This window comes from Plecotus auritus (assembly GCF_963455305.1).
Source record: "Plecotus auritus genome assembly, chromosome: 5".
In the NCBI taxonomy this organism is placed as follows: Eukaryota; Metazoa; Chordata; class Mammalia; order Chiroptera; family Vespertilionidae; genus Plecotus; species Plecotus auritus.
This window is the reverse complement of record NC_137776.1, coordinates 167,120,177-167,138,050: the sequence shown is the minus strand read 5'-3', so window position 1 is coordinate 167,138,050 and position 17,874 is coordinate 167,120,177. Positions and strand designations below refer to the sequence as shown.

Genomic DNA, 17,874 nt, shown 5'->3' with positions numbered 1-17,874 from the left:
AACAACCTGACCACCAAGCAGACATCTGGAAGTCATCTTCGACTCTTCTTCCTCCATCACCAGCACCCAATAAGTTTTCATCTATTGGTTTCATCTACTTAATATCTTTGAAATCTCTTCCAGTCTCATATTCTCCCAACCACTGCTATAGATCAGTCCTTCTTTTTTATTTTTATTTTTTGGCCTGGTTTACTGTTTCATTACCCAATTGGTTATTGTGCCTTCAGTCAATTTGGTTGATATTCAGTAGCTACCGAATACCAAGACTTAGTACATGGAGAGGTAGGATGTATAGCCATCTACAATAGTCAAGACCACAGACTCTGAACCCAAACTGTTTGACTCCATATCCAGCTTTGCCACTTAAAGGCAATGTGACCAGTCACATCTCTGTGCCTCAATTTCCTTATCCAAAAAAAATAGAATTAATAAATATATTACCTCATAGAGACATAGTGAGGTTTTTAATTAGTTAAGTTATAGAAATTCCTTGAACTAGTGCCTGACACATTAAGTGCTATATAAATATTAACATTTTGTGACATTTGTCTCTGATATATTTTAATGTGTTTATTTTAAAGCTCAATACATTAAACTTATTTTAAGAGTTCTACGTAAGTTCTTGAAATAACTAATGTATATCACACTGGCTTTTTACCCTCAGAATTATAAGTTTTTGGCAAAAGCAGATAAAAAGACTCAAGTAAAACTCAGTCTAATTCATTTCATAGAAGTGTTTTTTTAATTGCTTTTTCAATGTTTTCAACATGAACTTTAGCAGAAACATGGAAAATACATTGGATTTGTGGTTCAAGAGTTTGTGAAGTTTTAATTTTTCACAACAAAGAGTCAGCATGTTGAATGGTAAAATGTGTAACTCAAGTGTCTAGCTAGACACTAGCTGAATTTTCAAATTAGAAAGAGAGAGAGAAAATGGGAAGGAAGAGGAAGCAGGAGAAAGAAAGGGGTTGAGAAAGAGAGAAGGAGGGGGAGGCTAGGGGAGAGAGACAGAGAGATAGAGTCGGAGAGAAAATATTCCAAAGCCTGCCTTTTCTTGTTTACCTCAGTTGACAGGGTATTGGTGTCTTACTGATAAAAGAGAAGAAGCAAGATTGCTTTTGCTTAATGTTCCACAGTTGCCTCACTTGCTTGGGAAGTTGTCTCTCTCTTTTGGAGACAGTGCATCTGCTGTACCTCCCCTTCTTTTGACAGTATTTTACTAGTCTGACTGCGAGCATCTTGTACCTCTGATTCAGCTTTAAAATGTATGGCTAAAATCAGATTTTAGAAAATCTTGTAAATATCAATGTGCAATTTCTTTGGGAAAATAATAAACACTGCCAAATTTTTCAATTGAACTATGAATTGACTTAATTCAACAACCTCAAAGTGCACTGACCTCCTATGAGCATTCCTTTACTCTTTACTTCATTCAACGTTTTCTGAGCACCGATTATGGGCCAAGTTCTGTGGAGACCTAACCATGTGCAAAAGAGACTCCGTCCCTGATTAGCAAAGTTTACAGCCCAGGAGGGTAGTAACCAAAAGGTACAGCACTGATGAAATGACAAGCATGAAGAAAAGAGAAAAATTGAACATTTATTCATAAGACTTAACTTAAAATGGATATCTATATGTTCTCACAAGTGTAGCTCATTTAATTTTAGAGTATGTGTTTTCATATATATTAGATAAAAATACCCTAGACTTGATGCCTGTAACAGTCTCTCTCAAAGACATGTGGTTATGGATATAAGAACATTTCAAATGTGTAAAATAATTAAAATTACCTTCTATGCACCTTCTTTGTTGTTCTTTACTGATATCCTAAAAATCCTACCACATCCAATCAGAGCTTTGAAACCTGGCTCACCCAGGCCACCTCAAACTACTCCTTCAATGTGGATTACAGTGCTCAGCAATACCTATTCACTGTTCTTGAACTTCTACTGTGACTTTCACCCCTCTCCACTGTAGCACCTGACTTCCATGTCCACACCACACTCTGTTATTTGTCTTTACCTAGAATTTATCAACCTTAGACTCTTAGACTCCAGTGTCCCAGCTTGCATTTCAGCAATATCAAATCCTCATGTCTTGCATATTCTGAAACATAACTTAGATCTTTCTACCCAGTGTTCCTTACATTTAGCCTGTCTTGCCCCTTCCGATAAGAGGAGGATCCTGGGAGTGATCCGAGGGCAATGATTAAGATTGGTCATTTCTCTCCTGCTTATCTGGGAAGGTTCTTATCACTGTCAGGTATATCAGCTTAACTATTGCTGGTGGGACACACTAATTAAATGCCCACCACATCTGTATTACCTTTCATACCACTGTGCTCATGGTGATATTAGTAACCTGGAATTTCTTCTTCAACAGGCAGAGGGCAGTATGCAAGAATCAGCTTTTCCTTTTAATGTTGAGACCAGGGATAAAACATGCCTCATGAGGAAGGGGGCCCCATGGTCAACCTTGTGTTTAACAAGGTCAGGGTTCCTTGCCAACACAAGCAGACATCAGTTCTCTCTGGCAACCCCCCTCATCATTTTTTAATGTCAACTGTCACTTCTTTCTCTGGTTTCATGTTTTTTAGATGTGGAACCACCTAGCATAGACAGGTGCAGATCCCCACCTCCCATCCAGGTCTCCGAGAAGCAGCATCCTGCAACCTGGGATGAGCCTCAGTTCTCAGACAACTCTGGTGAGAATATAGGCATTTTGTTCTCAGTACGGTAACACTGACGTACTTTATTTTTAAAAGCTTTCAGAAAACACAAAAGAGAAATGAAAAGTAAATTATATCTAAGTGGACTGAATAATTATATAAGGTAATATGTTTTAATGCTAGGACAATTACAAATGTTGGCAAAAGTAGGTTTACAGTTGTTTGTGTGGAAACATACATGCAGGTTACGATTATTACAACAGTTTTTTTAGCTCAAAAGAAGGTCACAATGCAACTGTAAATCTACTTTTGTCCACCCCTATATATATAATGTAACATTATTAATCTAACCTACCCCTGAGATTTCCCTTCCTTCAATATACAATGGACATTTATTAACCTGTGCTAGGTGTTGTACTTGAAGGGGGATCTAATAAATTTACTCAGTCTCTAAGCTTACTTTGTCCTGAAGGCACAAACTATACATTGTATTGGTATCTTGAGTGGGATTCTGTTCATACTTATTTCTTAAACATTTGACCAAAAAAATTATAGACGATCACAGGAAAGCCAAAAAATGGGCAAGTACAATTAAATTTCCCTTTTAAGATTTCAGTAAAACCTAGTAAACAACATTAAAAATGCAAATTAGAATTTCCCATATTCAGATAGACTGACCTATCCAAGGAAAATCGTTTATTAAGCAAGAATGCCTTAACTTAATGAGGTTTTTGAGTCTGCTGTTTCTATGTTATAATATGGATATTACATCTTTTAATTTCTACTAGTGGTCAAATCAACATAAATTGAATGCCCAGCTGGTTCAATTTCCTCTGTCCCTCTCCCTTCCACTCTCTCTAAAAATCAGAAACTGAAAAGTAAAATAAGGTGGCTAGTGAAGTGAGTGCAGACCAGTAACCCCAAAATTGGGTTCCTTCTTTCCTTTCCAGGGGCTGTGTTGGTCATCACCAGAAGTCATACACCAGGTGACCTCTTTCCTCAAGGGGAGACTGTGGTGCAGTATACAGCCACTGACCCCTCAGGCAATAAAAGAACATGTGACATTCGCATTGTCATAAAAGGTACGCTGTTCCTAAGTCTCCAAAAATCTAGGTGACATTTGATATGTATAATTGCTGTTGTGAAATAAAATAGGTTATGAGCAATAGATTTTTTAAAAATATGTTTTTACTGATTTTTAGAGAGAGTGGAAGGGAGAAGGATAGAGAGAGAGAAACATTGATCAGAGAGAGACATTGATTGGCTGCATCCTGCACTCCCTCTTCTCCCCCACAACCGGGGATCAAGCCTGCAACCCGGGCATGTACCCTGACTGGGAATTGAACCAGGGACCTCTTGGTTCAAGGGTTGACGCTCACACTGGCCGGGCTATGAGCAGCAGATTTTTAAAGTTAGAATACTGACAGATTTTATTTAGGTTTCTAATTATTATTACTTCACTTCATGATAAATAAAAATATTTTCTTCCAGGGTGGTCTTTTTTTATTATTATTAATTTCTTTATTGATTAAGGTATCACATATTTGTCCTTATCCCCCCATTCCCATCCCAAACCCCACCCCATGCATGCCCCCACTCCCCTGTTGTCCGTGACCACTGATTAGGCTTATATGCATGCATACAAGTTCTTTGGTTGATCTCTCCCCCTTACCCCCACCCTCCCCTACCTTCCCTCTGAGGTTTGACAGTCTGATCAATGCTTCCCTGTCTCCGGGTCTGTTTTTGTTCATCAGTTTATGTTGTTCATTATTTCCCCTAGATGAGTAAGATCATGTGATACTAGAAATACACTTATAAGAACCGAAAATGAGACAAGCAATAATGGTTATGCTGAGAGGCAAATGAATCAGTGTGTAGTAAGTTTCTTTCTGGGCCAATAATTCTTTTGAGTCCCAATTTCAGTGTCAAACAGTTCCTTATGTGTACATGTCAGCAATGATATTTCAGTTCGGGATGGTGGACAAATGGTGGTAATGCAGGTCCGACCCTCTCTGGTTTGGTCCTGGGTACCCTGCCGCCACGCATAGCTGCTGACTGCTAGTATGGCAAGGCGTCATCAGCGTCTTCCATCTCTGGACTGTTTCTCTTCTGTCTTCATGGCTGGAGCAGTCCTGTCAATTCCTCTCTGTTGCAGGAATCCACATGGTCTTGGAGGTGTTTTCTGAAAATATACAAACATATTCTCGACCAAAAGTTAATAAAGGAATCTTTTCTATAAATTTGACTTGGGATCCTTTTTCATTTTTTGCCCAAACGATTTTCCTTTGGCTTGTTTTGACACCATGTGTGTTTTTTATGGGTGTCTTGCTGTTAGCATTACAAATGAAAGTTAATTTTCTAAAATAAAAATTTTCTAGATGTAATTTACTTACAGGATATTTTTCCTTACATGATATTCTTCTACTATAACCCCTTTTTTGATTTAAATATTAGGAGGCTTTTAGAAATTTTATAATGTATTCTTGATCTTTAACATTTTATTAACATTTTCTCTAAAGGTACAAAGTATTGTCATGATCTTATTTTGAATGCTTGAGGAGACAGATTCTGAAAATATATTTGCTACATAATGTTGTTTTCATTTTTACTAAAGAATGCCAAAAATAACAATCCCAAATCAGAAATACTTTTTGTAAAATATGCACAAATTTTAATTACATGTAGATACAGCTTTTCAACTGTGTCCACCTAGGGATTAAAAGGCAAGCATTGTGCTAATCCGGCGTGGATCAATGGTTGAGTGCTGACCTATGAACCAGAATGCCATTAAATTAAGGCATTCGATTCCGGACAGGGCACGTGCCCGGATTACCGGTTCGATCCCCAGCAGGGGACATGCAGGAGGCAGCCGATCAGTGATTCTCTCTCATTTTTTATGTTTCTATCTCTCTCCCTCTCCCTTCCTCTCTGAAATCAATAAAAATATATTTTTAAAAAAGAAAAGAAAAAGCAAGCATTGCTACAATCCCACGCTTAGGCTTTGTGATGAAAGTCATTCTATGAATATGGTGGACAGGAAGAATCTTTCCAATAATTCAACTGAGACTCCTGGAATTTGATTTATTTTTCTTATATCACTGTATATGAATAATATATTTTTAATACAGGTTCTCCCTGTGAAATTCCATTTACCCCTGTAAATGGGGATTTCATATGTACTCAAGATAGTGCTGGAGTTAACTGCACATTAAGTTGCCTGGAGGGCTATGATTTCACAGAAGGGTCTATGGAGAAGTATTATTGTGCTTTTGAAGATGGTATCTGGAAACCACCGTATTCCACTGAATGGCCAGACTGTGCTAGTAAGTGTTAATTATTTTTCTGAATTCCTTTAGTATGTGTGTCTGCCAGCTGATTGTGTAGATTTCTATGCGTTTAAAGAGGGAATTTGCCTTAATTTTAGGGATTAGGTTTTGTGAGTTGAAAATGGTGCCATGAATTTGACATGTTTGTGGATAAATGTTCATTCATCCATCCATTTAAAATATTACCCGACCAGAGTCCTACTACAGGACAAGATTCAGTTTAAGGCAAAACCGTATGGACCCTCTCCTTGTTATTTACCAGGAATATCTGCAGAGACTTGTCAGCATGTTGCTCTTGACTTGTGAAATTGAACGTGAAGTATAATCTTATAGACTGTGGAAGAGATAACATTTAAAGAGCCAGGATCTGTGCTGGAGTGAGGGAGATCAGTCATATATTCCTTAGCTCTGATTTAGATTTAGATAATCTTAAATGTGTATTGTTATAAAAACAGCCAACCGAATATCTTTGGTGTAAATAACATTATCTGCAGTGAATATTTGATCCAGTACCATAGATGGAGTTTAAATGTCCTGGACAAAGAGTAAAAGCTACTTAATTGAGCTGTTTTTTCCCAAATTTGAGAAGTAAGTAGAAGCAGTATCACTTGTCTCTACCATAGTCTATCAGAAGGTAGGAATTTAATGGTGATACTATTAGGAGGCCTTATCTCAGAATATTTTGAGGCATCTTGCTGAGTCTAATTTCTCCAAAAGACAAATTTGTCTCTGTGAAATTACACTGTCAATAAAAGGTAATTTTGCATAATATTCAGAAAAATTTTAAATGTCTAGTGGTTGGAAATGTAAACATATATGTTGTAAATTTAAATAAGTATGGAATAGAATATCTTTGATCCAGCCATGATTTTTCCCAGGAATATAATGAAAACAATTTTTATTTATTGTTTTTCCTTAAATGGTAGGAAGGTAAAGAATAATTTATCAAAGCAAATTCATCACCTGGTAAGTAGGTACAGTGCTTATTTGGCTTGTACTTGGTTTTCAGTGATTAATTAATACCTAAAAACTTTCCTTGATGTTCGTCTCTTGTTTTTATAACAATCCACAAATTATGTTAAAGTTACAATACTAAGTTACGGTTATTCCAGGGAAAGTTAAATCTCTGTTTTGGAAACACTAACCAACTGAAGCTGTTTTCCCCAACATTTTCCAGTAAAACGTTTTGCAAATCATGGGTTCAAGTCCTTTGAGATGCTGTACAAAGCAACTCGTTGTGATGACACGGACCTGTTGAAAAAGTTTTCAGAAGCATTTGAGACGACCCTGGGGAAAATGGTATGTCAGAAGTCCTCCTCCATTGTTTGCAATGTTTCAAAGGACGCTGTTGAGCTTTTCAGAGCCTCTCTGGCTCACCTGCAACAGAAATGTCTTGTCCTAATGATCTGCCTCTGCTCTGTGAGCCAAACTTGTTCTTAATATTTAGAATTATTCATAGGTTTTGCACTTCTGCAGTGAATTATAAGTAAATCTGTATTTAAAAGTTTTGAATTTTTAGAAAGTGATATAAACAGAAGAGGCATGAGAATCACCCTGGTGGTTCACCGGGAGTTACAGGAGGGTCAGGAGTCTTTGGGAGAACACGTGCAACTCCAAGCCCCCTCCCTCCTGCTGACGGAGACGTGAAGGCCAAAGCACACGGAGACGTGACTTGCTTTTGCTCCTCTTCATTTTTCATTTGCAGGTCCCATCATTTTGTAGTGACGCTGACGACATTGACTGCAGACTGGAGGACCTGACCAAAAAGTACTGCCTGGAATATAATTATGACTACGAAAATGGCTTTGCGATTGGTAATTAAATGATTTAGTGTTGGTAGTTTGCAAGACTGATTTGCAAAATAAGAAAATAATTTCAGGAGAATAGGGCAAACTAGAAAAATGAACTTTTATTAATTTATTCAAGGTATTCTTAAATGCTTGGATAATGTGCTACCATGCTTTGTGATCTTTAGGGATAGATTAAATTTTAGGTATCAAATAAATTATTCCAAACTCTTAGCCAAAAATCTTCAAGTTGATAAAAACTAAGAAAACCAAGTCACATTCAAATATTGATATGATGCCTTAGAAGAGGATAATAGTTAGAGTTCTAACAGCATTTTTCATATGGCATTCAATTTAAATTGCAAATTTAATTTTAAATAGTTACACTTGTGAAATGTTCAAATTCCTCACCCAGAATATGTTGATTCAATCCATTCAAGTCTAATATACCATCAGGTGGATTTTTGATGTTTGCTTCATGTGGGCTCTGAACAGTTTGTTCCTCTCATTTTTTTATTGAGATACAATTGACAAATAACTTTTATTAATGTAATTCCAAAGTATAACTTGTGATTTTTTTTGTGTTTCTTGATTAGCAAAATTATTGTCCTCTCTAATACTCTTTCTTTTTTTTATTCCATTTTTATAAAACTGTCCAGAACTTTCAGAGTAATGTTTTCACAGAGTGATAACAAAATAGTGTCATGGTCAATTTAAGTACATGGACTTTATGATCTACTACTTGGGTCCAGAACCTGGCTCTACCACTACTAGATGTGTGGTCTAGAGCAATTTATCAAACTATTCTGTGCTTCAGTCTCCTCACCTATAAAATGGGGATGTACGAGTACTGAACTCGTAGGGCTGCTGTAAAGATTACATGAATAAGTTCAAGTGAAGTGCTTAGAAAGTTATTTGAGACAGTATTAATTCACAGACAGTAGACATCCTTTTTCTTTCAGATGCTAATCATATTTGTAATTAGTAATTTAGTAATTTATAATTAGTAATTTAACATTAAAAGTGATGTTGACTATTGGTTACACTTTTTACATTTAAAAAATATTATTTGTGCATATATGTTTATTGCAAAAAAATGAAAATGCTAAGAAACAAAGAATGAAATCAAGATAATCTACAATCCCAGAAATAATTCTATTTATATATTAATATTGATAACCATATGTGTATTTGCATATATCCCCATTCTATGTTATAAACAAAATTTTTAGTTGACATTATATTAAGGACATTTTTATGTCATTAAATATTATGCTTCAATATAATTTAAATGTCCACATTTTTAACTATATGTACAACTCTCAGGGAACATATTGGGCATTAAAGTTTTAGATAGAAAAGTATGAAGTGGCATTGGTAGTGGAGTTGACAGTAGCACATGTAGAATTACAATGCCTGTTCTGTCACATGTGACCAGGTTTCCCCTCCCAGATTGTTGAGGTAGGTTGTGAGTACAAGAATATACACGGAGGGAGTCAGCTTTAAGATGGGCGATATTTGTCATCCAAGAGGGATCCAACTGGCAGTTTTCTAGATTCAAACATAGGCAGAGGTACAAGTGATCCTAAGAGACAAGCTTTCCTCCTTGAATGTCTTTACAGTAGTCACAAGGTCAGTGTAGTATTTATAACAACACCTTCACAAATCATAATGTATGAAAGACAAAGGGCCCATAAATATATTAAAATGGTTTAACCTCATAATAATCATGTAATTCAAATTAAAACTAAAATGAGATGCCACTTTTGACCTGTCAGATTAACAGAGTCAAATAAGAATCCTAATACCCAAGTTGGAAAAGATGTAGGTACAAAAGCATACTCACAGATTACCGCATATGGATAATTTAAGCAGAGGTCAAGGGTCATTGGATTTGTGACTTAACCTTTGAACCTAAATGCTGTTAAAGATGCAACTATAGAAATCATTTGTTTCTCTGCCCCAAATACCCAGGACCAGGTGGTTGGGGTGCAGCTAATCGGCTAGATTACTCTTATGACGACTTCTTGGACTCTGTGCAAGAAACACCCCCAGGTGCTGGCAAAGCTAGATCTTCACGGATTAAAAGAAGTGCCCCATTAACTGACCACAAAGTTAAGTTAACTTTTAACATCACAGGTAAGGACAAACAGTCCATTTGAAAAAAAAAATATATTATCTGAGATTCTTGGTTGTAGATCCATTCTTTTTTTAATCCTCACCCTAGGATTTGTTTTTATTGATTTTAGAGAGAGAGGAGGGGAGAAGGAGAGAGACAACCATCAATTGGTTGCCAACCAGGGATCAAACCAATAACCTAAAACCTGGATATGTGCCCTGATCAGGAATCGAACCCGTGACCTTTTGGTGTACAAGACAATGCTCCAACCAACTGAGCCACACTGGCCAGGCCAAGTTGCAAACCTGTTTTTCCAATCTTCTGTTTGTTATTATCAGGAAATGATCCTGGAACTGGAAATTAGGGAGAACAGGGCCACCTAAGTCTTGTGATATTTTTGCAAATCAGTGTCACAGATGTATGTTATGATTCTGACAGCAACAGACACCCTGCTTTGTTCTCATCTTGGCATGATGAACAAAGGCATGCTTTTAAAAAGCAAGAGCTTATAGGAATTTAATATGCTGTAATGAAGAACTCTGCACAAAGGTGGTTCAGATCCAGATTGGGAATGAAGGATTAAAACTGTATTGTTCTTAATATTATCCATGTACTAGTTGCTTTATAGGTAGTGGTAGAGTTTGAGTTTCTTTGCCTGGAATATTTTTAATATGCCATTAAAAACTAACTACAAATGGCTTTCTGAAACAGCATGTGCGTGTATGTTTTATTCTGTGTTGTTTTGATCTCAGCTAGTGTGCCTTTACCTGATGAAAGAAATGACACTATTGAATTGCAAAATCAGCGACGACTCATTAACACATTGGAGACTATCACAAATCACTTGAAAATGACCCTTGATAAGGAGCCCATGTATTCCTTCCAGCTGTCATCTGAAATACTTGTAGCCGATAGCAATTCCTTAGAAACGGAAAAGGCTATCCTCTTCTGCAGACCAGGCTCAGTGCTCAGAGGGCGGATGTGTGGTAAGACTTGCCCCTGCAATCACAAATATTTGGTGTATATTGGGTTAAATGATATAGGTAGAGCGGTTTACAACTCTAACGGGATATTGAAGTGAAACATGTTTTGCTATTGTTGTGAGGTTGCTATTACTATTTTGTTTCAAAGGTCTAACTAACCACTATTGATTAGGACAAAGCTATTTTAACGAGGAACTCAAATATCAGTTTTATCCATAGATCTTTAGACCTCACAGCTTTCAGCAGCAGCTCCAATAATAAAACTAATAGTTTTTTACCACTTCTCTCTGCTGGCTGAACAGGATTAAACTTCTCATGTTTATTGTTGTTTAGCAGCTCTGTGAGGTGCCATTATAATTAAGCACACTTTACAGGTGAGAAAACTGAAGCCAGGGAGGCTAAGAACCTGCCCAGTAAGTCTAAACCCATTAAAACAATAGGTGGTGTCGCTAAGATTCCCACTCGGGCAGCCAACATCAAATGCACATGACACAAAATTAACCATTTTAAAGTGTACAGCTCAGTGGCACATTGACAACGTTGCTGAACCATCACCTCTCTCATAATTTCCAAACATTTTCATTACTCCCAAAGGAGACCCCACACCTATTAAGCAGTCACTCCCCATTCTCCTTCCCCCAGTCCGTTAACTTTTAACCCTTGTTCTGGACCAGAGGTCGGCAAACTCATTAGTCAACAGAGCCAAATACCAACAGTACAACAATTGAAATTTCTTTTGAGAGCCAAATTTTCTAAACTTAAACTTCTTCTAACGCCACTTCTTCAAAATAGGCATGCCAAGGCCGTGGTATTTTGTGGAAGAGCCACACTCAAGGGGCCAAAGAGCCGCATGTGGCTCACGAGCCGCGGTTTGCCAACCACTGTTCTAGACTACCACAATCTGGATCAATTCCAGCCTGTTTTCCAAATAAGTCACCATCTATAGACAGTGGAATCTCCTCTAACCAATCTCCTTAAGCTCAGCTGAATCAAATGACATGAGTCTTCTGTTAATCTCTCAGCAGTTGAGGGATCTTGGAAAACCTTCCTCAACAGTTCTTAGTGCTATTCCCAGAACTCAGTTGGGTTTTTCATAGTGAGATCAGTATGGCCCAACAAAAGCACATTAAAATTGTCATTCTGAGCCTGCTCTTCACCCTTCCTCCCCCCCACCTTGTGAGTAAAAAGCAGAAATTGCCAAGAGCAGTGTTCCACATTTCTCGATAAGGTCTTCAGATGACCTGTATCCGCATCACCTGCAGTGCTTCTTGAAATGCATCGTGACTTGGGCTCCATCACAGAACTAATGCCTCTGGATTTGGGAGCAGGGCCTTAGAATCTGCATTTTTAGTAAGTTCCCAGGATATTCTTACACACTTTTAACACCTCAGAATCACCTAGGTACTAGTTTCAAGTGTCCTCCCTATAAGAATACTACCTTTGCTAGGAGCCTTTCAGTGAGGTTAATGTTCTACTTTGGTCTCAGAAATTCAGAATCACTCCAAGCCTGGCAAATAGTAGATCAAATCTTCCAGGAAGGAAGGTCCTAAAATTGGCCTTTTTCCTTGGGGTCATGGCTCTGAGGATGCCTCAGACTTTCCTTCCATTGGCAGTAATTCTTGCAGTCAGAAGCAAGGGTCTACTTAATTCACCCATGCTGTTTTCTACTATATTCAGTGTTTCCTATTTATTTTCTCTTTAGTCAAATGCCCTGTGGGAACCTATTATTCTCTGAATCGGTATGGCTGTGAAAGCTGCTTGATGGGATCATATCAAGATGAAGAAGGGCAACTTGAGTGCAAACTCTGTCCAAATGGGACTAACACTGAATATCTCCATTCAAGAAACATCTTGGAATGTAAAGGTAGAGGCTACGTGCACATTTTGAACAGAAGAAGCCTGAATTTTGTCTCCAGTTATGGAATCTAAATGGCAAATAGGATTAAATAAGAGCATCACTGAAAGCTGTTGCTTTAATTTTTCTTTCTCTTAATTATAAAATACTAGAGGCCCGGTGCATGGATTCGTGCACCGGTGGGTCCCTTGGCCTGGCCTGCAGGGATCAGGCTGAAACCAGCTCTCCGACATCCACTGAGGGGTCCCAGATTGCAAGAGGGTGCAGGCCAGGCCGAGGGACCCCACTGGTGCATGATTGGGGCCGGGGAGGGACCGTGGGAGGGCTCCAGGGCATATCTGGCCCGTCTTGCCCAGTCCCAATCAGCCGGACCCCAACAGCAAGCTAAACTATCGGTCAGAGCATCTGCCCACTGGTGGCCAGTGTGCATCATAGTGACTGGTTGAACAGTCCAACGGTCGGACACTTAGCGTATTAGGCTTTTATTATATAGGATTACCTTAATGTTTCCCATACTTTAAAGGAGTCTATTTATCTTTTCTTTTGGAACATTCTATTGCTCTAAGTTCAACTCCACTCTAAGTCAATAATTTCAATCCACATTCATCAGCTACCCTGGATTTTTTTTATTGAATCTCACTTGAATTGGTAGGAAGGACTTTGATAACACTTAACAATCAGTAGGTTGCTTTTCTTGTTAGAACAGCATTTGACTTGATGGGATCCATTCTCCAATTTACTTGGAAATTCATAACTACTAGATACATATGCATATATTCTTGCTACTAAATAAGACATTCAATATTTTCAAAATATTTACTGTTATTCTCAGTGAACATTTTTAAGGAGACATTTTGTTTCATAATTGAAGTTATAGTAAGACACACCTAAAAGAAGGAGTTTGAAAATTGGGCCTCTTTGCTGTTCTTACAAGTGCAGGTGTGGGTGTACACTGGCAAATATAAACTCCAGAGCAGCTCTGGGTGCCTGGAAGTACATGAAACATGCTAGCAGTCCTGAGAGTGAGAGTCATGTGGAGGACAAGGGCAAAGGGAAAGGACAGCACCTGGAGTCAGGGAGTCTAACCCTGACTCCTCTACTACAGAACCGCTGCAATGAACTTTAGAATGTTGCTTAACCTCGCTGGGCCTGGTGCTAAGACTATTTTCTACTTTCTACTCCTCCAGCTCTCCAGTGAAGTAGTGTCTGTAGGCAGGAGGTGGGTGGGCCAGCTCTTAACTAGAGCAACAAAGGTGCCAGCTTAGTTATGAGGCTCTAGCCCAATTTGGGGTTTTGTTTCTGTCACTCAAGAGAACAGTGGATAAGCTGAGAACTTGTACAAGAACAGATGCCCCCACGCTAACTTGTTCTCATAATAGTGACTTTCTGAGATACAGATTTTGAACTTCACTCAAAAACTACTTACCAACACTTTCTGCATGTCAAACACTGTGCTGGGTAATACCGGAAGTAACTGGAAATGAGTTAAACTTACTAGTATACAGAAGCATGAGGAAGACTAAAATACACTGTGTATGCCTGGAGTTCCTGTACTTCATTCTGTCCTCAGCAGATTAAAATGCAGAAAACCCTACCCTACACAGCGCTAGTGTTTTACAGCTTCATGTCATTGGTACTAACAATATTACCTTTTCCTTTTTAGCTATTTGTAAACAAGGCACCTACTCATCAAATGGGCTTGAGACTTGTGAATCGTGTCCACTGGGCAGTTATCAGCCAGCCGTTGGGGCCAGGAGCTGCCTCTCATGTCCAGAAAACACTTCAACTGTGAAGAGAGGAGCCGTGGACATTTCTGCTTGTGGAGGTTATCAAATCCTTAGACATTGATATTTCTTCAAACCTACTAGGTTCCATGCAAAACCAAAAGCCTACTGTATGAAAAGAATGTAAATAACTGTCCCTTTTATCCAGCCAGCTAATATGAACTATAATCACCCGCAGTATAAGCACTGTGCTAGTGCTGTTAGGAATGCAAAAAATATGAGACTTGACCCTAAACTCAACAGTGACAAACGTGTGACTTCCTGAAATGGTAGAAATACATCTCAGCAAGAAACTGTGTTTCCTCATTTATAAAATGAAGTCCTGTCCAATGTTCCTTGAAACTCTAAAAATACATTCTATGAATTATGGCATTTCATTCCCTGCAATGGGAAGATTTTCATGAGCAGTTATCCACTCTGGCTATACACAAAAAAATATCTGCACATTTACATCCGTGTTTTAAAAATACTGAAGTCCAATCTCTACACCCAGACATTCTGATTTAATTTGTCTGTTTTTTTTTTTCTTTTCTTTTCTTTAAGTTTCCCCAGGTGATTCTAAAACAACAGGAGAAGTTTAGTACAACACTAATTTTGTTTTTCAGGTATTAGCATGGAAGGCTCATTGAGGCAGTTTCTAATTTCGCGGGTCTAGTGTGAACCTGCATTTCTAACTGGTTCTGCAGTGAAACTGATTCTATTTGGTCCAGGGAGAGCATGTTGAGAGCCACTGGTTTAAATATAAATAAAAAGATTGGAGTTTCAATTTTCAAATAGTTTTAACATCCATATCGAGTACAGATTTCCAGCAGTGTAAAAACTAGAAGGCAAAAACAAAAATAAAAGATGAAAATTTAGGATGACTGTGAAAACTAGAAAGGAAGTCAAAGTCAGCCTATGTCCAGAAATTCCAAAAACTGCAACTACTTTGCAAAATCAATGGAATTGGATTAAAAATAAAAAGGTTTTTGCCTCCCTCTGGTACATCAGAACAAAACAAGCTGCTCAACTTTTTAAAAAGTTGCAAAGTGACTTTTTAAAAAATTGTTTATTCTCCTCATTCTCTACATCCTTATTTTAAAACCTACAGTCTATGGCAATCTAAAAATTAAAAAGCTGTTCCCTTATTAAATAGGTGATATGTTTAAGAAGCCAATCCGCTGGTTTTCCATTTCTCTCAAGCATACACACACCTTCCACCCTTGTTGCATGCTAGTCATATATACATACATCTGCATTTAATTAGAGACGGAGACTCCTAGAAAGCAACTGCTTAGGTTACCAGGACCTTTGAGTGTAGTAGTGGCCAAGGAAGTGTCCAGCATTGCATCTTGGGAGATACAGTCCTCATAAGTTGAGTGCCACAGGAAAAACATACTGTAGGTTTTTATATGCTCCATCTGTTAAAATTATCTCAGTCTAGTAGGATCACTGTGGATGAGTCTGTTAGACCTGAGGAATGGAGCGAATAGTGTTCATCAATTTAATGTTTCACTGAAGAGTTGAGGATTTAACTAGGATCTAATTGAAACTCATAAACCATGTCTGTTGTGTAATACCAGCTTTGGATTTTTTTATCTTAATAAAAGTCAAATAAGGCTGCACATTATGGTTGAAACAGATCTAATAGGGACTCTTATTTTGTCAGTATACAAACTAGTTTGGGGAGAAAGTCTGCAGTAAAAAATTCTCTCTCCCTTTCTCTAACCACAAAAGCAGCTAGGGTTTTTACAGTGAAACAAGTTCGCATTTGACAACTTTATTTTTCCTTTAGCTTTCCAAATAAGCCTTGGGGTTTGTCTAATACCAAATTATTGCAATTAAGCAATTATAATTTCCAGAAAGTCTCCCAACTTCTGGTAACTGGTCTATTTCTCCTAATATTCCTAGCACAAGTTTAACCACATTCTGTTTGTCATGAGTGAGAATTGGAAATGACAGAACTCAACACTCTCTCCTGCAGTGCTGGATAAACATCATTTTACTTTAAAATTAAATTTGTAGGAGTTCTAAAACGGTCCCATATATATTTTCTATTTTTCAGTACATTCTCTTTCCTTTCTCTTATTTTCTTTCTCTCTTCCTCCCTTCCTTTTTTATTTTTTACTTTTTCTTTATTTGCTTTCTTTCTTGATTGATTGATTTTATGGGTACATTGTACAGTTTACCTTATTTTTTCTAAGATATTACTTTCTGCATTCTTTAGTATGCTGAACTTACAATATCTTTCACCAATATAGCAATTATATTTAAGAATATTACTATGTTAAAGTAATATTACTTGCTTTATGCATTTCATTTTTTATCATTTCTTAGGCTAGTAAATATTCTTGGGTCTGTGATTACAACAGTCTGAATTTTTTCATTTTTTAAAATGATTTTTAGCTGAAGGATAAGCTGCCCACATATGATTTTTTAGGTGTTGGTGTGTGTACACATGATCCCTTAGGACAGTGTTTCTCAACTTTTCTAATGCCGCGACCCTTTAATACAGTTCCTCATGTTGTGGTGACCCCCAACCATAAAATTATTTTCGTTGCTACTTCATAACTGTAATTTTGCTACTGTTATGAATCGTAATGTAAATATCTGTGTTTTCCGATGGTCTTAGGCTCTACAGCAGCGGTTCTCAACCTATGGGTTGTGACCCACAGGTTGAGAACCGCTAGCAGAGTTGCCTAAGACCATCGGAAAACATGTGTATTGTTAAAGACAGGAAGGAAAAACAAAACGTTTATCTGGGTGATAGAATGGTCTGGGCAGTAAATATACACAAGAAAAATGTATTAGCAATTCAGTGGCTTTCTTACAACCAAAGGTTAATGCACTTCTTTTCAATGTAGGCAGCGTTACTGCACTGCACAAATGGTTTGTTCTTACCTTTACAGTACCTTGTCCACTAGGAGAATTCTCCCGCTCTGGGTTAATGCCCTGTCATCCTTGTCCTCAAGACTACTACCAGCCCGATGCAGGGAAGTCCTTCTGCTTGGCTTGTCCCTTTTACGGAACTACAACCTTCGCTGGTGCCACATCCATCACAGATTGCTCCAGTAAGATCCTCTATTTTATTTCCACATAATCCTGTGTCAGGGATTTTTGCTTGTCTCTGTGATAGCTTCAGTTCTGAATGTTAACATTTTCAGTGAGTTTTGGTGTCTAGACTTGTTAAATTGTCCTTTTGATGTCTTTTTTATGTGACTCAAAGTCACATAAAGATTCAAAGATTCTTAATTTTGGAATTTTGATAACTTCCAATTTCTTTCTAAGGGTCTAGAATTTAATGACATATCCCATCCATCTCTGTATTTTCTTTTTTAATATTACTAAAACAAAATGTATATGGCTTTGTCTA

At 37.7% G+C, this 17,874-nt stretch overlaps 1 protein-coding gene across 1 annotated transcript in view; it reads left to right on the top strand.

The window, feature by feature from the left end:
* Window positions 1–17,874, top strand: part of SVEP1 (sushi, von Willebrand factor type A, EGF and pentraxin domain containing 1) — a 149,887-nt gene that overhangs the window by 64,613 nt on the left and 67,400 nt on the right. Inside the window, exons 10-19 of the mRNA XM_080670648.1 lie at window positions 2,597–2,704; window positions 3,619–3,750; window positions 5,797–5,991; window positions 7,172–7,293; window positions 7,700–7,808; window positions 9,756–9,920; window positions 10,653–10,886; window positions 12,586–12,747; window positions 14,402–14,563; window positions 17,411–17,572. Coding sequence (XP_080526774.1) covers window positions 2,597–2,704; window positions 3,619–3,750; window positions 5,797–5,991; window positions 7,172–7,293; window positions 7,700–7,808; window positions 9,756–9,920; window positions 10,653–10,886; window positions 12,586–12,747; window positions 14,402–14,563; window positions 17,411–17,572 — 1,551 coding nt within the window. The remainder of the gene's footprint in view (window positions 1–2,596; window positions 2,705–3,618; window positions 3,751–5,796; window positions 5,992–7,171; window positions 7,294–7,699; window positions 7,809–9,755; window positions 9,921–10,652; window positions 10,887–12,585; window positions 12,748–14,401; window positions 14,564–17,410; window positions 17,573–17,874) is intronic.